Source organism: Leptidea sinapis, chromosome 15 (genome assembly GCF_905404315.1).
Source record: "Leptidea sinapis chromosome 15, ilLepSina1.1, whole genome shotgun sequence".
Lineage (NCBI taxonomy): Eukaryota > Metazoa > Arthropoda > Insecta > Lepidoptera > Pieridae > Leptidea > Leptidea sinapis.
In genome coordinates this window covers 7,802,121-7,823,178 of record NC_066279.1, presented here as the reverse complement: position 1 = coordinate 7,823,178, position 21,058 = coordinate 7,802,121, and the positions used below count along the sequence as shown (strand labels likewise).

Sequence of the window (21,058 nt, the reverse complement as noted above, 5' to 3'; positions counted from 1 at the left end):
ATACATATATTAATAAGAAACAAAAAAGGAATAAGTGTATTTTTAAGTGGAATATTCATGTCAAGAAATACCATGATGAAGTAAGGACGTATTTTAAATTATGGGTTACAGCTAATAAGCCTCGTAGTGGTACATTATATGAATTGATGCGGTCGTCAAGGAATAGCTTTCGATCCGCATTAAGAAAGTGTCAAATGGGTCAAGAACAATTCAAATATGATTTATTGGCTAAATATCACACTAATCAAAATTTTACTGTTATTGTTACCAGCACTCTGAGTGATGATGATGATATAGAGAGAGAGAAGAAATTTGTCAGTTAGGGCGAACATGATAATTAGAAGATTTCAGAAGTGCAGTAGGAATGTCAAAAAGCTACTGTTCACCACCTACTGTCAGTCCTTTTATACAAGTAACTTGTGGGTGAAGCATACACGTAAAACTATAAACATTTTTAGAGTTCAATATAATGCTTTTAGGATGTTCTTGGGATTACCACGTTTTTGTAGTGCATCTCATATGTTTGCTTTATTTTATGCTATTCTGAGGAAAAAGATTTTTCCAATTAGGGATAGAATTAATAAAAATGAAAGTAGTATATTAAGAGTCTTAAATAATGTACATAATTTTATTAATAGAAAATGAAATATTATTCTTAAATCTAAAAATAAATCTTTGTAATATTACTAATCCTAGAATAAGTTAATACTAACAATATATGGGCAATGCTGCCTGAAATAAATAAATTTATTATTATTATTAAAACGGCTACGGAACATGGAAAAAATTTAATAGACACCTTGACTGCTGTACTTTTTCCATCTAATACATACACATGTCAATACCAAAACTATATGACAAGATGAGAATAATAAATAAATTAAAGAAAAATATTTAACTAACTGAATAACAGACTAAAATTCATCGCTAATATCCCTGTTTTTATAAAAATTAATTATTACATCTAAACTAACGTTAATGACTGAGTAAAACATTCTACATAAAGCATTATGTCATAGACGCTGCTTGGCCCAAGATCATAAGAGATGGCGGGTCAAATAATAATTAAAGAGCTTTTAACTTTCGTCGAAAACAAAATTGATGTGTTGGATGAGTTAAGTATTATACAGATCTGTGCTTCCAACTTCTCGGATGTGGAAATTGAGGACGGAAAGCAAGCGTTATACAGCGCATGTGGTGACAAGGTGCGAAACATAAATAGAAAAGGATATGACAAGAAAAAAAAGAACATTAAAGACATCATCAAGTTAATGAAAGAAGTGGACCCTGACGTGCAACCAACCTTCGTTGCAAGAGACCTGAATAAATTACCACCGGTATCTTTTGACCATGTTGATGTAACGCGACTTCTTAAAGACATGACAAGTATGAAGACTGAGCTTTCCGATTTCAAGACGAGATTGAGTATAGAACTCATTGAGTTGCGCAATGTGCTGGACCAACACAAGACTAAAAGTACCGATGTTAGCATAATGGCCGAAACTCCCAAGCCCGGCAACATGAAATCGCTACCGCTTGCGCCCGCACCACAAGACAAGTCAACTTACGTAATCTATGACGTAGGCGAGCCGGTTGAGACTACATTTACACCGACGTACAGAGACATTGTGCGTAATGACTCGCGACCGCAGCGTGCTAAAGTCGCCTGTAACAAAACACTTAATGGACAGTGAACGTAGAAATACAGCCGCCTCTAACAACACACTTAATGGACAGTAAAATAGAAATTGTGAAAATGATTACGTTTAACTATAGGGGTTTAAAGAAATCTGTTGAGCACGTGAGGGTCTTAGTTTTGTGAATGAAGTAAGCGACGATTTCGGTTGTTTTGCTACATCCTCTGTTGACGACTCGAAAGTTGTTAGAGGGCGCCCGTACGGTAGCCTGGCAATTCTGTGGAGAAAATCGGTATTCTCAAACGTAACTGTGATACCCTGTGCGAACGAAAGATTGGCGGCTGTTGAAATTGATTTGGGCTGTCGTCAACTTCTGATCTTAAGCGTTTACCTACCGACGGACTCGGAAGAGACTCTTTTGTTTGTTTTGGTTTGAGTCTCATGTGACATGTCATTCATTCAAAATAAAAAGTGACTGTTAGCAAATTTTGTTACGAATTATCGTTTTCTTTTACTTTATTAGTTTATTATTCAGAGAAATTTGCTTAATTATTTATATAATTAATGCGTAAGACATTTCTAAGCCATACAATGTAATAAAAAAGTTGTAAAATTTGTGGTTAAAAATTTTCATGGCTAAATTCGTTTTGGATAAAGAAAGGTAAGCACTAAAAACAAATAATAAGCTAATAAAAAATGCTTAAAGTGATTAAAAGTGATAGAGTATTGATTTAATTCAACTAAATTCTAGAGTAAAATTATAATCTGTCTCTAGTGTTTGACCCTTTTTTTATCGATTATCGATATTTTATTTTAATTATTATTTGTTTCATTTTTATGGTATCTAAATTTTTGTTTATAAGTTTGTATTATATTATAGTACATGATGTGCAAAAAATATTTAAGACAAAAAATTTGGGTTAACTAATTTCCCAGCACCACCACGCTTACGACTTCAAAAACATTCATTGCTACATCTGAAAACCGAATACCAAAGACTGTTTAAACGAAACGACTACACAACGCAAAACAAAACTATTAAAAACAGGTTCTAAACAAATTCAAGTCCATTGGTGTCGGTTACAAACAGACATACAGCAGAAGCTAATAAAAGCGTATTAATAAAAAAAACTCCTGTTAAAAAATACTATAAAAATCAAATAAATCCTTTACGCTCAAAATTTGTCAGGAAATGCCCAAACACAACTCCTGTTAAAAGTGGAACTCAAAATTCCAATTTTAAAAGGTCCATGAAGAAAGTTACATTTTGGCACATCCTATTTTTTTTTTATTATTATTGAACTAACAGTACACAAAAATTTAACTAATAACAAAAATATTATGCGATGGCCGACTGCCAATTACAGGTTCACACTATTTATGGTATAACATTTAACGCTCTAATTAAACTAGTATTAAATAAAAATAAAAAAAATTAACTAATAAATATAAAGGTGTGTATGAGTGTATGAGTGTATGAGTGTATGTGCGAATGAGTGTATGTGCGTATGTCTTAAGTCGTTTTAAACTCTTCGATTACAGTATACTTAAAATGATTTCCTTTTTGAAAGAGCTTTTAGTATCGACGAATATATCTGTTGGTAAGAAATGTTTACTATAGCAGCTAAGGGTACGGCAGACCACCGAATTCTGTGCATAAATAGAGTGAGTAATTGGGACATTGGGTTGGTATGCCTTGTACGCTTATTCGGGATTCTAAATTGCATGAATGATGATGTAAGTTCGGGGCAGTCAATTTTGTTGTTGCACACGTTATACAGAAATAACATATCGAGTAAAGTTCGCCGGTCAGGATTCCTCATAACTAGAACCATAATGCTGAAGGCGATATTCTAATACCTTTACAAATTTTGATTGTATATTTTCTATTTCATCGATATATATCCTATAATATGGGTTCCAGATATTACAGCAGTATTCTAAGACGCTACGAACATATGAGAAATAAAAAACTTTTATACACTCTAAACCTGAAAAAGGTTGACTTACACGTATGACGAAACCTAGATTCCTGTAAGCTTTTTCAGTTATTGCAGCAATGTAATCTGACATTGACATTTTTGTATCAAACACTATTCCTAAGTCTCTAATGCTATTCGTTCTTGTTAAAGGAACATCAAGTAATGTGTATTGGTATTCTAATTTATTTCTTTTTCGCGTAAAGGTGATTTGAAAACATTTAGTTACATTGACTCCAATACGGTTGTTATGCTAATAGTCACACAGTCTGATTAAATCACTCTGAAGGTTTATTGAATCTATTTCAGTCTTAATGCGAGCGTAAATTTTAGTATCTATAGGTATATTATACTACATGCTTAAGTTATCACGCAGTATACTGTTTATGCTGGCTACACACAAGTACACACACACACACAACTGAAAAGAGAAAGGTGCACGAGAAATCATCCGCACCGAAAACGTTATAATCCCATTTGATGAGTAGGTTTTACTCTCCATATTTTTCTCATACCGATACCGGCCCATAAATGAAAATCGATTCTTAAGGAGTAAACTCCAAAAATATTAATTATGTAAATTGTTTTTATCTTTGAGATAACTAAAACGTGACCCTAGTCTAAACTGGTTACGTCTAGGTCCATCTTAAAACTAACAAAGGGAACCTTAAAATTAGATCACATTTATACTAATGTAACTGTCGATATCTTAATATATATAAATTATGTGACACGTTGTTTGTCCGCGATGGACTCCTAAACTAATGAACGAATTTAAATGCGGATTACTTCATGGAGTGCAGTTAGGTCCAACTTGAGAGATAGGATACTTTTTATTTTGATTTGGGACCCATAATTATTTTTATTTCCAATATTTTTGTTTGTATGGACTTATTTTCTGTGAGAGAATTTATTGAAGCACGGTTTGACAGTTCTGTTGTGAAATAATTTCATTATAATAACAAGGAGCATACGTTACGAAATAATTCTTAATGTTATGAAAAATTATTGACAAAAACATTAAAAATAGTATTTTATTTATTATGTAAAGTAGAACGTCGGTCGGGTCAGTTCGTTAGAATATAAATATATGTATAGTATAGTTAATTATCGATAAAAATTATGAATTGATTCCAACCCTATATACTTATTATATTGACAGCTCTGTTATTACGTCATTACTTGAATATGTTGGTATCAAGATTTAGTACAATATAAGCGACATTTCTCATTATTTTCTATGGCACTCCCGTCTCTTTCTCTTGAACTTAGTGTAGGTATAATTTCTCTTTGGTAGACTAGACGGTACTTATTTCGTTTTATGTGTGTAATATTTGAATTTGTATTTATTTTGTCAAAACTAAAATTTTTATTATTTTTATATCAAATTTCAATTAATCATAACGAAATGAATGATGGTCAAAATGAAGGCCCAATCGTGCATTGTAAATCCACACCTCAAAAACAAAACAAAGTACGGAATCCGTTTGATAGAGTCCTTGTAGAAAAGTTGCATAAACCGCTTTGCAGGTAGGTATTTGATTTATCCGAATTAATAAATAAGATCTCTTAGTTATTTTAAATTCATGGTAATTTTGCAGCCCTGGTATGTGTAAAATTTACAAAAGTACGACTAATGAATCATTCAAGTGGGATATAGACCAGGCTTGCACATTGACACCTGCTGATATTGTTGTGTGTAATAGTCAATTTGAGCCTTCTCCTGATCCAGATTTAGAAAAAATGGCTCAAGAAGCAACAGATCAGTAAGTTAATAATGAGTGAATGAATGTTTGATAGAAGACGAAAAAAAATATTTTAATACTTACTAGCTGACCCAACAGACGTTGTTCTGTTCATAATAAAAAAACTCTTGCGGGTGGAATTTCGTAAAATCCGTTCTTAGCTTACCTCTACTCGGTGAAAATAATATTCCCACCAAATTTCAAGTCTTTAGCTCTAATGGTTCCAGAGATATCATGATGAGTGACTATATACCTGGAGATCTCTTATATATATTTAGATTTTAATTACTCATATTGCTTTTTCTCACAATATGAGTCACTTAATCTACTCTAAAAATGATACTGATTACTGTTTTGAAGCCATAGGGAAGCTTAATAAGTTAGCTAGAGCTAGGTCTTGGTATTCAATTTTACAATAAAATACCAGACAGTATACTAGGACTGAGCACAAATTCAAGAATTATATCAAAGCTTCTTTGACAAAGAAGGCTTACTATTGTATGGTTGATTATATAGAGAATAATGATGCATGGTTCGTGGTTGGTTCTGCACAGGCCACCTAAAATTGTATAATATTATATTAACTAAGTTGTCCTTTGATTTAAAAGGTGGGCTGAGAGATTCTTTTCAGTTCTTCTCTCCAAGTCAAAGCTCCTTTACAAACTTACAATATATGTAACATGTAGTTTATTTGACATTCAACAAGTGTTGTTTCAATAATTCATATTATTGTCCTTTCCTATGGTAAATAAATATATTTTGTTATATCATGTAAGTCACAGAAAAATACTTTACGGGTTTTCACAGCCACCACCACAGCTTAATTATAATAATTAAACTCTGGTGGTGGCACAGCAATGTACACTTTCTTATAACTGAATAATTTGTTACATTTAATGTTCAAATATTTCTGAACTTTTCAGGTTTTTCTCTCAGGAAATTGTGTTACCTAGCCCAATGGAAGTATCTAAAAAACATCAATTGTCATCAAATTCTAGCTCTCAGACATCTAGTATAATTAAAAATCTTTGCTTTACTAAAACTGGTGAGTAATGGCAATATTTAAAACTTGATCGATTTGAATATCAAATACTTGTATTTTTTTGATGATTTGAATATCAAATACTTGTATTTTAGATAATTTTATTTAGTTTAATATATCATGTAATTTATGTTACAAAATGTAATTGCTGTGCCCACTAAGCCACAGGATCAAGAATTCTGGAGAGTGGGTCTGTGCAAGTTTGTAATCTGCACATTCAATATGTTTGATGGCTTCTGTGGAACCATTTGTAGGTGTGATTGTGATCGTCATAGGGGGGCAGCAGAAGACCCAGTGAAAATTAGGGGGCATTGAGATGGCGCAGATGGGGCGTGGGTAGATTTAAAAATATAGTCTAAAAAGGCAAAAAAATACACGATAATACTCTGGAAAAAAATATTTTCTCAACATGGGTGGTGAGCAAAATAAGGTTGAGAAACTATGATATTGATCATGAAGTAAAGTCAGAACGGTCGGCCTTCGACCCAATATAAAATATAACAATAAGATGTATTAGGTTTTGAAATGAATATGACGAATTAGAAAGTATTCGGTTGTTGTAATTGATCCCGCTTGTGAGGGAGGATGCACACGTTACACTATCATCCTTACGAAATATTAAAAATGTTGCTCAAAAAATGGCTAAATTCAATGAGTGGTTTGGATAAAATTTGGTGCACTGTTTATAAAATGCTGCCAAATTTTACAAGATACTATTAATTTTGCCAAAGGAGATTGCTTATTTCTGTTTAAACCTAATTCCACACTAATTTAGTTGCAGCCAAAAGTGTAAAGAAATGCCTAAACCTTTGACTTAACTGCTCATACTTATCACATAAAAACATCTGTGTATGTGTAATGTTATAATTAAATTGAGTATGTTGCATTTATATTTTGGGATTAATTTCTAAATGATGAATATTTTTTTAGTTATTATGGTAATAGGTATAGAAATAACAACACTGTTTCCTTATTCATAATAAACAATATTTATCCTCATGAAATTCATTTAAATTATAGTAATTGTTTATATTTTATCAAATCAAATCAGCTGCTTTCTTTTACCTCTAAAAAAAGACATTTCATGTTACTTTTTATCCATTTTATAAAGACAGTTTAAGTTTTAACAATGCTTAAGCTTTAAAATTTCAAATTAATTGAACTCACACACCAAAGAAAAATCTGTTAATTTGATGCATTTATTAGCTCCATTGAGTACTGCTTTGAAATGAAGAAAATAACAATGAGAAATGAAAATAATTTGGATTATATGAGTAATTTGAGCTAAACAAATCTAATTTGTCAAATAACACATACACGTAGTTGTGATAATAATTATTAATAGATAGTTTTAGTAATAATATAGTAATAGATAATTTTAACTTTCAGTTTCAGTTCAAACAACACTTACATTCCCTCCTGTTTTGCCACCTGAAGTAGAACAAATATTGGAAAATTATTGCACACATAATGAGGTAATTTAACATTTTTATGTTCATTTTGATAATATTATAATAGAGCAAGATCCCAGGGCCACCAGACGTGACAAAATATTGACAATCGTCAAAAAACAAAAAACACTACTCAATCGAGTAGTGTTTTTTAAGCAAGGTACTTAAAAACATTACTTTCCTCATGTAAATTCCCCAAGCTACTTTTTACGTATGTCTTAGACAATATTGTTTGAAATAAGATCTTCGATTATAACATATAGATAGGAAAAATTACAAATTAAGGTTTATTCACATAATGGTAATCTACAAAATGCAGACAGTGGATTATTTAATAATGTAATAGGCATTGGGATATAATTTTATATACATTACTAGCTGACCCAGCAAATGTTGTATTGCCGATATCAAAATCTCGATACAAAAGTAACTGTTGATCGTAGATGGGTGAAAATTTGACGTTGTATGTATTTTTTAATGCTGACTCATAGTAAAAAAAATTAAAAAAAATGTCAAAAAAATTAAAAAAAAAATTCGTGTGGACCTACCCAATATGCACTTAAAATTTCATGAGAATCGGTCAATCCGTTTCGGAGGAGTTCAATGTTTAACACATGAATTTTATATATTAGATGACCACCACAGTCCAAACTCTGTGTGATATACATACATAAATACATTTTTATTATTTCATTGATTTGTTATTGTAATCAACACTAGTCTTACAAGTCATGAGAAGCTTTTGATACTTTGGTGTTTTTTTCAGGAACAGGCAATGTTTGATGAATATGAGGTCACTGCTAATGGTTCACTCAGAAGAATATTGTTCTTTGAGGAGAGTGACCATGATGACTCCGAACAAACCGATGATGAAATCCAAACAGAAAAAAGACCACCATCAGTGTGTGAGCCTCACACTCCCGTCGTTTTTAGTCCTGATTTGGTATGTTTGTACTTTATTAAAAATAAAAGGAAAGTAAATAAACATACCTAATTCACCACTGTGTTAAGCTATGGCTGTTGGTCTGGATATAAACTTTGGCCTTTTCGTTTTTTTTTCGAAGTTGAGCAAGACATTTACCTAATGGTGTTACAATGCAGTGCTACTCAGATTCAAAGAAAGTCCAAGTCAGATTATCAGTGAGAGACTGCTTTCACAGGATATTGGATATCTAGAGTACAACAGGCAAAGCCAAGTGTGCAAGCAAGCACTATGTGTATGTGTGTTTCGATTTAACTGGTGACACAGCTTGGGACATTACTGAGCTATTGAGATTTTACATCATCACTTATGTATTTTTGAGCACAATTATTAGCAGAGGTTTTTACAATTTTGGGTATTCACCCAATTGAGATTAGCACTAAGTCCATCAAATAACTTGAAACATTATGCCTGCTTTTGCTTGACAAAATTTGAATAGGTCTTTCAAGAAGATAAATCTCATTTTCATTGCCATTAAAAAAATGCTTAGTAGTTAATAAAAATGATTATGGATTAACAAATGGACTGGTAGTAGATAAAGTATTTCATATTTAAAAAAAAAGTCTACTTCTGCAACAACAATTATAGCTGATGTAATATTTATTTAAGACTTTAATTAAAAAGTATATTTTTCTACTCTGGCCCTAACTTGGTTAATTAGGTTCCAAATAAAGTTTTTATTCAAGTATTACAATTGCATATTAATATATGTATTACTAATAAAATAATTATGTTTTCTCAGTGTTGTGGGGCTCTTACTAAAGGCATGAAACGAACATTTGGGACACCTTTACGTAAAGACCGATCTGCAAGCAAGCCATTTAGAAACAAAATCCTAGATGTTGTTGATTTTGGTGATGCAAGTTTTAGTCCAATTGTATACAGAACACCGAAGAAGGGTGAACATAGTTCTGCTACGTCATCCTCTCTGGCTTCTTCATCGATATCACCAATTAACAAAGCGAGTGGTCGAGAGGTATGTCTGTAATGTAATTTTGATGATAATATAAAGCATTTGGATGTGAAGCTGTAAGTTTTGTAAGGAAAGAACTTCTACTGAGTTAAATAGTAACAATGTGTACACGTACACCTTGTTATAACTTTACATCATGTGACCTAAACACTTTTTTCCCTCCGTTTTCATAAAAAACTAACACTTCAACCATTAAGAAATAGTCAAAAATTTTATCAAAGTTACAAATTATGTGTATTACAAAACCAACAATCATTTTCAGTAAGTATATTGTATTAAATATATCATTGTCTTGTAACCACACAGGCTATATATGCTTAACTTGGGGCAAGATAAGTTGTGTAAAAAGTGTGTCAATATTATTATTATTATTTTCACATGGTCATCCTAAATATTGGTGTTTAAATAAATTATAGCAAAAATCTTGTATTTTTCACAATAAAGTTAATGTCTTACGTACGTAAGATCTCATTGTTACACTGTAGAACACAAAAATAATTTTATTTTAGAATTTAAAACTTAGATGATGTGAATAACAATCATAAATCACACAGATACTGAACTAGGTTGAAGCAAGAATGCTCGGCCTTCAGGCCTACTACTAAATATAACATCATATGTCTAATTCTATGATCCAATGTGTGGTAAGAAAGAAAACATGTTGTAATGATATTGTTATTTCTATCGAATGATCAACTTTGGGTTTCAAATATTTTGGCATTGTTATCAGTCACAATTTTTGCAGTAAAACATAAGAGGAAAAGGCCTCCTTTTAATGCAGAACCTTTGTAATAAGATGATAATCCACTCATATAATACTTCAGTTTGATGTACCTAATAAATTATATCTTTCTTACACCTCACAATGTTTGATAGCTCTTAAGCTATTGTTCCTAACACAATTCAGACGACCTACTTGCAATAAAATCTCTAATCTACCTTTAAAAATAATAAGCTTATTGTATTTTTTAAGGAAAGCTGTTTTAAATAAAATACATTTTAAAGGATTAAAGCTGTGTACTTGTAACTGTATTTTTTACATAATGTATCTGCGTAAAAGTGTTTGTAATTTGTAATGTTTGTAATGTAATGCGACTGCGCGACCTTTAGTGATGTTTGCAGGAGCATGTTATCATTTGGACAATGTGTTTTAATCCTTTTAAAAGTATTTAATTTAAATATGTAACACATCGTGCAATGTTTTAATCTTTTGACGAAATTATTTTAATCATAGGTATCAATTATAACTTAATAAAAAATTACCACAAAGATGAGATATTTTTACATTATTTTGTATGTTTCAGAAAAATGATTTTACATCACCAGAATCAGACAGCATGTGTCTAGAATGTGCAAAAACCAGTTCAGGTGTGTGCTGCCACAAAACTACACCTAACAAATCCATTTTGAAGAGAAGTGTGTCCCTTAAAGATTCACCTAAACAACACAAGAAAGGTTATTCATTGTCCGGTAAACGGAGTCTTAGCATGTCAAGTTTAACGAGGAGTAAATCAGTCCAGAAATTAGATTTTAGCATGGATATGAGTGTGGATGGATCAACTCATAATATATCTCAAGGTATTTACTATTTAATTAATTAGATTATTACTTTTTAAATATTCATCATTGCGGAACTTCATAGTAATCATTATGACTCTGTGTATATTTTATTCATATTATCCCTCCGCTGTGACCATGATTGATTCCGATCGAAATATTGGCATCAAATTAATAAAATATATGTCAGTACCCGTCATAATAATTACTATGGATTTTTAATTTGATGATATTACGGCTATTGGAAAATTATCACAAGGACCATATTATAATGATTTATAATACAATTTATAGATATTTTACATTGCATCTTGAAAAAAGGTTTGGTTATTGCCTTAATACTAAAGTAAAAGTAGTACTTACTTTATTTTTTACTTTGACTTTAATGTTTAGTCATAAATTCAAATCAAAATTAATTTATTTATTGAGGTGAGAAGAACAGGACCTATGAATTTCCAAGTTACATGTAATAATTTCCTTTCACTTTGGAAAAATTAATCTCTAATGAGAATATGTGGCAAGTAACTTATCATATATTTTATATTAAATGTATTCAAAGTGATGCTACAAAAATACTCAAAATTTATTTAGCTACCTGAGTCACTTAGAAAAGTAGGAAAATAAATAAATCATAATAAACCTTCAAAAGTAGATGCTCTCAAACTACACCCTGTAAATAAATTAAGGTAGTGCTTGTAGATTTTAGTAAGACTTTTTAAAGTAATTTTAAGAAACAAAAAGCCTTAAAATCATCAACAAAAGTAGAGAGAGATATGAGGACCGTCCAGCCACTACTAATGCCCATTCATGATCATAGAGGCATAGACCAGTTATCCCTTAGGCTATATTTCACACATGAATAACTGGCAAGACAATTCTGTCACAACCTATGCCATTAAAGCTTAGTAATACATACTCACATTATTTTTCTTATCAATTTATTGAAATATTATAGTATCCATTATAAATATAATTAATAATTTTTGAGAGGGCTATGAAAAGGGAAACACAGCGGTATGAGAAATTTAGTGGTAGTTATATATAATCTGTGGACAGTACTGGAAGTAAAATATATGTTAATGCAATATGCAGGAAGAATCACCATAAGACGAGTCTCTTTCCCATCTGTTTATGACTGATATAAAATATCCCAATTTTATTTTAGGTTGGGAGAGTATTGAGTCCCCTGAGAAGAGTCATGTGACCTGGTCTATTATGGAAGATGCAAGTGTTCAGCAAATGCTTAAAGTCAATACACAGCAATCACAGGATATCCAGTCTTCCACTCATATTAACTTTAACTTACTAGATGAAACCCCAATTAAGGGCAAGCGGCGGACAAAGGTCGCACATGAAATAAGTAAAATACGGGATGCTGGCGACACATCCCACATGTCATTAGATGATAGTTTAGAGAATTTCGACATACCACTTAGCATGGAGGAGAATAATATAGACTTTAACAAAGTTGATCTCAAATTCTTGACTGACAATGAAGCACAATACAATTATAATAGGTCTAATGACGTAATGGTTAGGTCCAGCGATTGTTCTACAAGCTTCAAGCGTCTTGACAGCGGTTTTAATGAAAACACGATTTTCACAAATGCTTCTAGTTATTATGAAAGTGCCATAAAACCTTCCGAATTAACTATAACTAATATATCTAAGACTGATAAAAGTAAGACTCCACTTAAAGAAATTTCTAATGTAAATTGGATGCGGTTAGATAGTGGTTTTAAAGATGAAACATCTTCAGATAGTATGCAGTTTTATCTGAATAGTGAAATTATGAAAGAGACAGGGCTGCAGTGTTCAGAAAGTATGATTAAAGGTAAAGAAAATGTTATGTCTGGCGACATGAACACAGTTAAGCAGCCCAATAAAGTTGACTGCATGTTCATGTCAGACACATTTAATGAAGACTTGACTTTTACATGCAATTATTCTTCCACACCATCGAAGAATAAATCACACCAAGTCATTTTGTAGTATCATTTATTTTATAGGTAATTTTTAGGAGTTTGCAATGCATTTATTAGTGAATAATATAAAAAATTAGGCACAATTTATTTTTGACGTGTTTCAGTTTTGGATCATTTATGAAATTGTTTGACATTGATCTTTGATAAAATTCAGCACAGCTACATATTCCTATGATTAATTTGCTAGTTGTGTGTTTATTTCTTTAAGCATTTTTATTTCTAAGACTGAACATTTAAAGATTTAATATAATAGATTGTGACTATCCTCGCATAGTCTTGTAGCATGTACTTAGTTTAATTAAAAAAGAATGGTGACTCATTATGCCCTCAATGATCTTTTTTCATGATTCATGAATAAATTTTTATAAATTTCTCAGATTTATTATTATATTTCTATAACATACCAAACTTCATTGTGTGATAGCCAAGAAGAGATGATGGTTAAAGGAAGATACACTATGAGCACCCATTTTAATTATGGCCAACTACTCAGAATAATAATAACCTAGCCCGGGTTGATTATTAGAAAAGTGGTATTAAAATTAAAAACATTAATAATTACATTTTTTTTTCAATTAGGTACTTGTATGCATATTTTTTACTTGAATAACTAGAGATAGAGATATAGTAACCATTAACCTTCCGAATTAAAAAAATATATCATCGAATGTATGAAAAAATACAACTAAGCTAATGAGCTTAGTTGTGTTCTCCCAAGAGAACTTGAAGAGTTGGAGGGCAAAGATGGCCATGTGAATTGTTCTTCCATCTGAGGGGTGATCAGATCTATTGACAGTTAGGTGCACTGTAGGTACTTGTGGCTGAAGGATGGAATTAACGGATAATAATATCATCCTTTTTACATTATAAAAATGTACCTACATGAAAAAAAAATCTGATTCGAGTTTCTTTCGTTCCATTGCATTTTCTGAGAATATTTACCATAGTAATGTATATATTTGTTGTATTGTTGTACTGAATTTCTTAACAGCACTCCATTGTTTTTTTAGATCCCTTCATGCGCAAAGAGTTTTGAGAGACAGCCATATTCTTATTGCTGGTGCGTGGTATCCGTATGAATTTCAAAAAAAGAACATTTTAGTTTAGTCGTATTTCACACTACCAGAACGTCGCGCGCCGTAAGAGAAAAAAGTAGGTTATTCGAATCCCCGCCATTTTTCGTCGATATTTTTATTGCTTTGTTTACAAAAGATGAACGATTCAAGTTTTGACAGCACACCTCCAGATATTTTAAACGCTGCAAAAGGGCATAATTCTTCTTCTTCGGCGTTACACTCTTGTCAGACTGGTTGTGGTCGTCGAGGTTAGTGGAATGTTTCACAATGCGACGCCACTCGTCGCGAACTGCCGCTCTTCTCGTGCATTCATGCAGAGTACCGTCGACTGCTTGCCTTGACTTTGACTTGGTCCGTCCACCTCATCGGGGACCTGCCTCGTGGTCTAGTGCCCTCGACCTTACCCTGCACTATTAAGCGTTCTATGGAGTCGCTTCCACGTCGCGATATATCGCGTCCCGAAGAAAGTGAGAATGCGAGCTTGTACGGTAGTAGACAGTCTCTGTTTGATGCCGAGCTCCCGAAGAATGGACTCATTGGTTCGGAATTCCGTCCACGATAAAAGAGCATTGATCTTTCTTCTCACTTTCTCGTAGGGTCCATGTCTCAGCAGCGTAGAGGAATATGAGAGCTCTTACAAGTCGTATTTTGGTGGTTTTGGTGATATTGCGATCCTTCCATATTTTCCTCAATTTATCCATAGTTGATCTGGAGATTGCCGTGCGTCGTTTGATTTCGTCTATGCAGCCGCCATTATTTGAAATCAGTGTCCCCAGGTATATGTAAGCAGGTGTGTCGCAATTTGCTACTTTTTTACCCTTGGGTGAGTTGTTCTTAGCACGGTCGACAATCATCACTTTGGTCTTGCTGCTATTTATTCTAAGGTCAAAATCAAGACTAAAGTCTTCCAGCCTGTGTAATAGCTCTTCCATATGAGGGATGCTACTTGCGAAGAGGGTGGTATCCTCCGCGTAGCGTAAGTTCGATATTTTTTGTCCTCCAATAGTGATACCGTATGTCCAACCTTCCAAAGCAACTCTCAGTTCTGTGTAGATGTTAAACAGTAATGGAGAAATTATACATCCTTGTCGGACTCCTCCACTGGGGTGGAAGCTTTTGGATAGAACCTCATCGGTTCTTACTGAGGGCGTACCATCTTCGTAAAGGTAATATTTAAGTGAATTTTAATAATTGCACTATACAAAATGTAAATTACTACTAAAATAAATAATTCTTGCATTAATACTTAGTTTATTTGTAAGTACTTATATAATCAGTACTGGATGATATTAGGTTACTACTAGAACTGGCTGTTTTAATGTTAGCAGGAAGCTAACTGTTTCAGAACCTTTAGAGGATTCATATTATGGGTGTAGATAAAGTCTTGTATGCAACTGTTGATTTTTTCAGTTGCCCTTTTCTTTGCTAGCTTATTGCGTCTAAAATGTGATGGACAGAATTTCTAATTTGTTTCGTTTAAGTAACGTACTTAAATAGGGTGTTTAAACTGTATCAAAAATATAGTTCAATGAAATTCAAAATATGATATTCAAACGAATCTTTATTTTCATGAAAATCTTTTTTTTTGCCGTATCTGATTATTTAATCGTATTTCTAACCCACAATCTACTGACAAAACAACACAGTGTGAAATATAGTAGTAGTGTCGCAATCTATAAGTAGGTACCTTATATAGACCCGTCTTATGGCTGTGTTCTATTCTATTCTTCCTGCTGTGGCTTCTGTGGATAATATATCAAAATTTAGCCAATATCACATTAAAAGTAGAACTCCAAGCTTAGAGTATTTGCTTTCTAATTTTAATGGTGTGTTTTGTTTAAAGTGATCGGTGAAAAAGATTGTAACAAATTTTATTTTCTTTTTTTATCCCTAAAACAAATAAACATGCTGATACACTATAATAAGGTTGTCAACTTGATGTTATTTGATGTGATGAAAGACCTTATTTACCAATGTAAATCACATATTAATTATAATTTTCATTAACAACAGTAGGCATACCTAGTTGAGGGTAATGTGGATTATATTTTCCTCTTCAATTGACCTAATGCAACCTTCTTTGTACAATTTTATATCTCCCGAAGCTCCGCCCAACTTCCTTTAAATGAGATCTGAAACATGTCATTAACTGAAATGACTATCTATCTATGCGTATAAATTGAAAGAGTTATTTTATTGTTTTTTTGCTCGTAAAGCTCATTAAATAATTCATTAATTTTAATAGATAAATATACTGAACTGTCTGTACTAGATGTAATCTAAATTAATTTAATTCACTAAGGTATAATTTTACACTTCTAAATTTAATAAAAAAGTGAATGTACCTATTCATTAGGTATAGAAAAAAACCACATATTAAGCACGTAGGTTTAATTATTTAACAAATCAAGTAAACTTAGCATGATGATATTAGTGTTCGTTTAGCAGATTAAATATTATTGTCTTATCCAACGAGAAAAGCTGTCATTAATTAAGAATAATTGAGACAAGTTTGCACTGTCATGTGTTTCTTTCGGAATTGTGTAAACACAGCAATAGCTAATTAAAGTTTATCGAATACTCTTTGCAAACAAAGTCTATCTGTTTTGTTATTGATTTGTTTAATCATTAAAGGTTATATTTACGCCATTATCTTTTTATTATTTATCTCGATGTTATTACTCGCAGCTGAGTTGTGAAATGCGAAATGAATGCGGCTTTGTGTGTATGCTATCTCTTGTACTTTGACACTTGCTGTCTTAATAATACAGTGTAAAGTTACTCCAAGTTTAAAATTACTTCTCCCTGTCATGTAATTCTGTAGTGACAAAAGTGAGAAAGGTAAGACAAATAGTTTAAAATTTTTAAATTCTCGTTTATTAATAACACAGTTGGTTTTGCATCGCCATGTCTTCAAGTCAATATTTTTGATGACTTACCATCGATGTAATGGGCGTGGCCCGGGTGATTCCCGTCAAGTGAGCCCAAATTTGCCTAAAGAATGTAAGGAATGCCCTATGTAAGGAAATTAATAAATTCATATTATTTTTAAAGGCTTCTGCCACAACACAGTACTAGAAAAGCGCTATCTACTTTAATTACATCGCCTGTCGCAGATCAACGCACGCACACATTCACATGATTTACACATCTGCTAAGCAATCTTGGGACGACAAAACTATTCAATGGCACGCCGTACGCGGTGGAGACTTGTCGCTGTCCGAGTTAAATTATCTGCGCCGCGCCGTCAATCTTTTTTATACGCTTTATATTAGCTTCACCTGTATGTTTGTATGTTTGTAGCCGACTTCTTTGGGCGCGATTTTGACCCACTTTAAACGGCTAGATTTCGTTCAAACTTTGTAGATTTACCGAGGACCGATGATATTACACTAATTGGACTAAAAAATGAAAAATAAATAATAGTTAAAAAAAACTAAAAAGCACGCTTTTTAAGATATTATTAAAATTATAATTCTTCTACACCCCACGCTTTCTTTTACAATAAAATATTTTTTTTTTACACTATGTTCAATTTAAATTTATTTTTTATTTTTTAGTTGAATTTTATATAAAGCGTGCTTTTTAGTTTTTTTTAACTATTATTTGTATGTACCAACTCTAGCGGTCCGCCCAGACGTAAGTATACATTTCAAGGAGATCGCTGAGTTACGCTACTGTTCTTTAACTTGTATTGTGCTTCTGCCCACTCTTATGTTTTATACGGTCTATTATGAGCGCGCTAGGATCATCTATACTATAATATTATAAAGCTGCAGTGTTTGTTTGTTTAAACGCGCTAATCTCTGGTACTACTGGTCCGATTTGAATGATTCTTTCAGTGTTGGGTAGTCCATTTATCGAGGAAGGCTATGTTTTTTTTTTCAAAATTAGGGATCCGTAATAAAATTGCTATTTTGTAACACAAGGTGTAAAATCGAAAACCTATTTTTGCGTGCGCTTCAAAAACTATTGACAATAGAACATAATGATGTACAGGCTATAATATAGGCAATATTTTATTACTTATAAAACTATCGCGTGAATTATACTTTATATGGCAAAACAACGTTTGCCGGGTCAGCTAGTGTTGGATAAATAAACATAGTTAAGTTTGAGTTTACGCCCACTAGACCGTTCGAACTTTGACCAACAGTTGCCATGTAGTAATATATTGACACGGGAGTGGGTAAGGGATTGGAAATAATACTCCGCTTATAGGAACGAGTCTTTATTTACGTTCACTTTTTCTGAACTTGCACTTCGCCGGTCTGCCGCTGTTCCTCTTGTGGGCGGCGGTACCTTCAACGCTTCACACCGCACCGAACACTAAGTCTCTTCTATGTTCTTCCTCTTGGAACACTTCCACTTTTCACTACTTCTTCTTTTCTTCTTCTTCTTCTTTACACTTTCGAGTCAGAACTAGAACTGCCGTAGGCCACGCTTAGTACGGCTTATATACCCCGGGATCCGTTCTATATTCAAAATGATTCTCCCATTCCATCTTTAAATTTAAATTGTACTAGAAAATTCTTTTAACTATTTTTATCCTGCTTACACATTTTCCATCCCTTTTTTTCTGTTCGATTTGATCCTGAACTTACTAGAAATTTCCTTTAACTTTACAAAACCCAAAAAAATCCATACACTGGTAGGTGTATCGAACCCGGGTCTACAGCGTCTAAAGTAAACACTTTTCCGCTGAGCTACAAGTATTGTTGACGGAGCTGTTGAAATTAACAATGTCTTGAAGTTTGACAACTCTCGTCATATACTTTGAAGGGTTGCTACGCAACACTATAATCATATATATTTCAACAGTGCTACTAGTGCGTGTACGATCAACGATTAATTGTCGTAAAGTGAGAATAGGTTATAAATTATAGATAAAAGAAATAAGAGTTAAATTTTTGAAGTGAAATTTTTTGGGTAGTGAGTGAGGCGGAGCTGCCACGCTCGTATATGTAACGCTTGTTCCGGTATAGTCAGCTTGATTCGACTAAAGGAGCGCGATCAGTCGGAGCATAATTTACCTGACTTGAAGTTTGAGTTAATATTTAATAATAAAATAATAAGTACCTAGGTAATAAAAATATGCAGTTGTAGCTAATGTTGCATTATTAACAACTTGTGGTCTGAAAAAAGCATCGTTTTATTTCATATAATTAATACCATTATTACAGTTTATAAAATATAAAATTTCTAAAAATTGTTTTTGAACAAGGTATACTTAAGTAAATTGAAAATAAAAATAAAAAAATTAAAGTTGGCTAGTGCTCAGAGTGACTGTGACGTAATGGTATAAAAACAATTAAAATATTTTTAATCCAATTTCCAATCTAATCTTACACTGAGGCTGGGTTGCACTAACTAACTTTAGCAAAACAAACATATGTTTTGTTTTTAAAGTGATAACCCTCACTTCTAGGATTAATACACAAATAAAACCTGAAAAACAAAAGCTTATGAACGATGCGGGACTCGAACCCACGACCTCCGGCGTTCCGTGCCGGTGCTCTAACCAACTGAGCCAACCGTTCGAGTAACGTATCGTTATAAAATCTTGTATGCTTTGTTCAACTCTCAGGTTGTGGCTTCATCTACACTCTATAGGATCTATCCTATCCTGCTCAATCCTAATATTTGCATATTAGGAAATTGACTTGAGATGTCGTTCTTGTAAATCAAGATTTTGCTTTTCAGGTTTTATTTGTGTATCAATCCTAGAAGTGAGGGTTATCACTTAAAAACATAACATATTGATTAGATTTACAAGAGCGACATCCCAAGTCAATTTCCTAATATGCAAATATTGTGGTTGAGCAGGTTATCAACTGTAAAGTAGATCCTGTAGATGAAGCCACAACCTAAGAGTTGAACGGAGCAAACAAGATTTTATAACGATACGTTACTCGAACGGTTGGTTCAGTTGGTAATAGCACCGGCACGGAACGCCAGAGGTGGGTTCAAGTCCCGCATCGTTCATAAAATTTTGTTTTTCAGGTTTTATTTGAATAACAAACATGTTAGGCAAAAAATTAGTTGCATCATTTAACAATTTTCAGACTACGTCATACCTTTAACTGTTAACCGTATAACCTTCCATCTGCTAATAGTTTCAAATAAATATTCAATATTGACTTGATACGTGGGTAACACTGAAAATATTTAGAACTTGGCCACTTAGAAACATTGCCAATGAAAACTTTTTTTGAATTTCAATTTTAGAACTCTTTGGTAACCTAATGTAGTCTATTGCATTCATTTGTTTTTGTGAATTGGCGGCAAATCTAAAACTCAAACAAAAAAACAGAAGTGAAAATGAACCTAACGCGAGAAAATTTTCAGTCTATGATTTATTATGACTTTTGTTGTGTGCTTACTCAACAACAAAGCGATGATAGGATGCGATTAGCATTTTTTAATGAAGCCCCAACTCGTGTCACTATTTACAATTGGTTTAACGAGTTTAAGCGTGGACGTAGCAATCTCAATGATGATCCGCGTGTGGGACGTCCTTTATAACACGAACATTTAGGCGTCAGGAAGCTTTGTATCAAATGGATTCTCCATACTTTAACCGACGACCAGAAACACCTTCGCATGAACTGGTGTCGCCAAATGTTAGATA

The 21,058-nt window shown here is 32.7% G+C and overlaps 1 protein-coding gene across 1 annotated transcript; it reads left to right on the top strand.

Moving 5' to 3' along the window:
• The first annotated feature begins 4,905 nt into the window (after nt 1-4,905).
• LOC126968159 (protein aurora borealis) lies at nt 4,906-13,723 on the top strand. The gene is made up of 8 exons (XM_050813018.1): nt 4,906-5,146; nt 5,218-5,382; nt 6,285-6,406; nt 7,793-7,878; nt 8,621-8,797; nt 9,579-9,812; nt 11,114-11,387; nt 12,532-13,723. Exons 1-8 carry the CDS (start codon nt 4,938-4,940, stop codon nt 13,356-13,358), a joined length of 2,094 nt encoding a protein of 697 aa, XP_050668975.1. The 5' UTR covers nt 4,906-4,937; the 3' UTR covers nt 13,359-13,723.
• The last annotated feature ends 7,335 nt before the right edge of the window (nt 13,724-21,058 follow it).

Bases quoted from the DNA above. Each gene is read 5' to 3' on its own strand.
- LOC126968159 (XM_050813018.1), top strand. From the start codon at position 4,938: ATGTGTGTAATATTTGAATTTGTATTTATTTTGTCAAAACTAAAATTT. The intron at 8,798-9,578 runs GTATGTTTGTAC...ATGTTTTCTCAG, and splicing joins TCGTTTTTAGTCCTGATTTG to TGTTGTGGGGCTCTTACTAA. The intron at 11,388-12,531 runs GTATTTACTATT...ATTTTATTTTAG, and splicing joins AACTCATAATATATCTCAAG to GTTGGGAGAGTATTGAGTCC.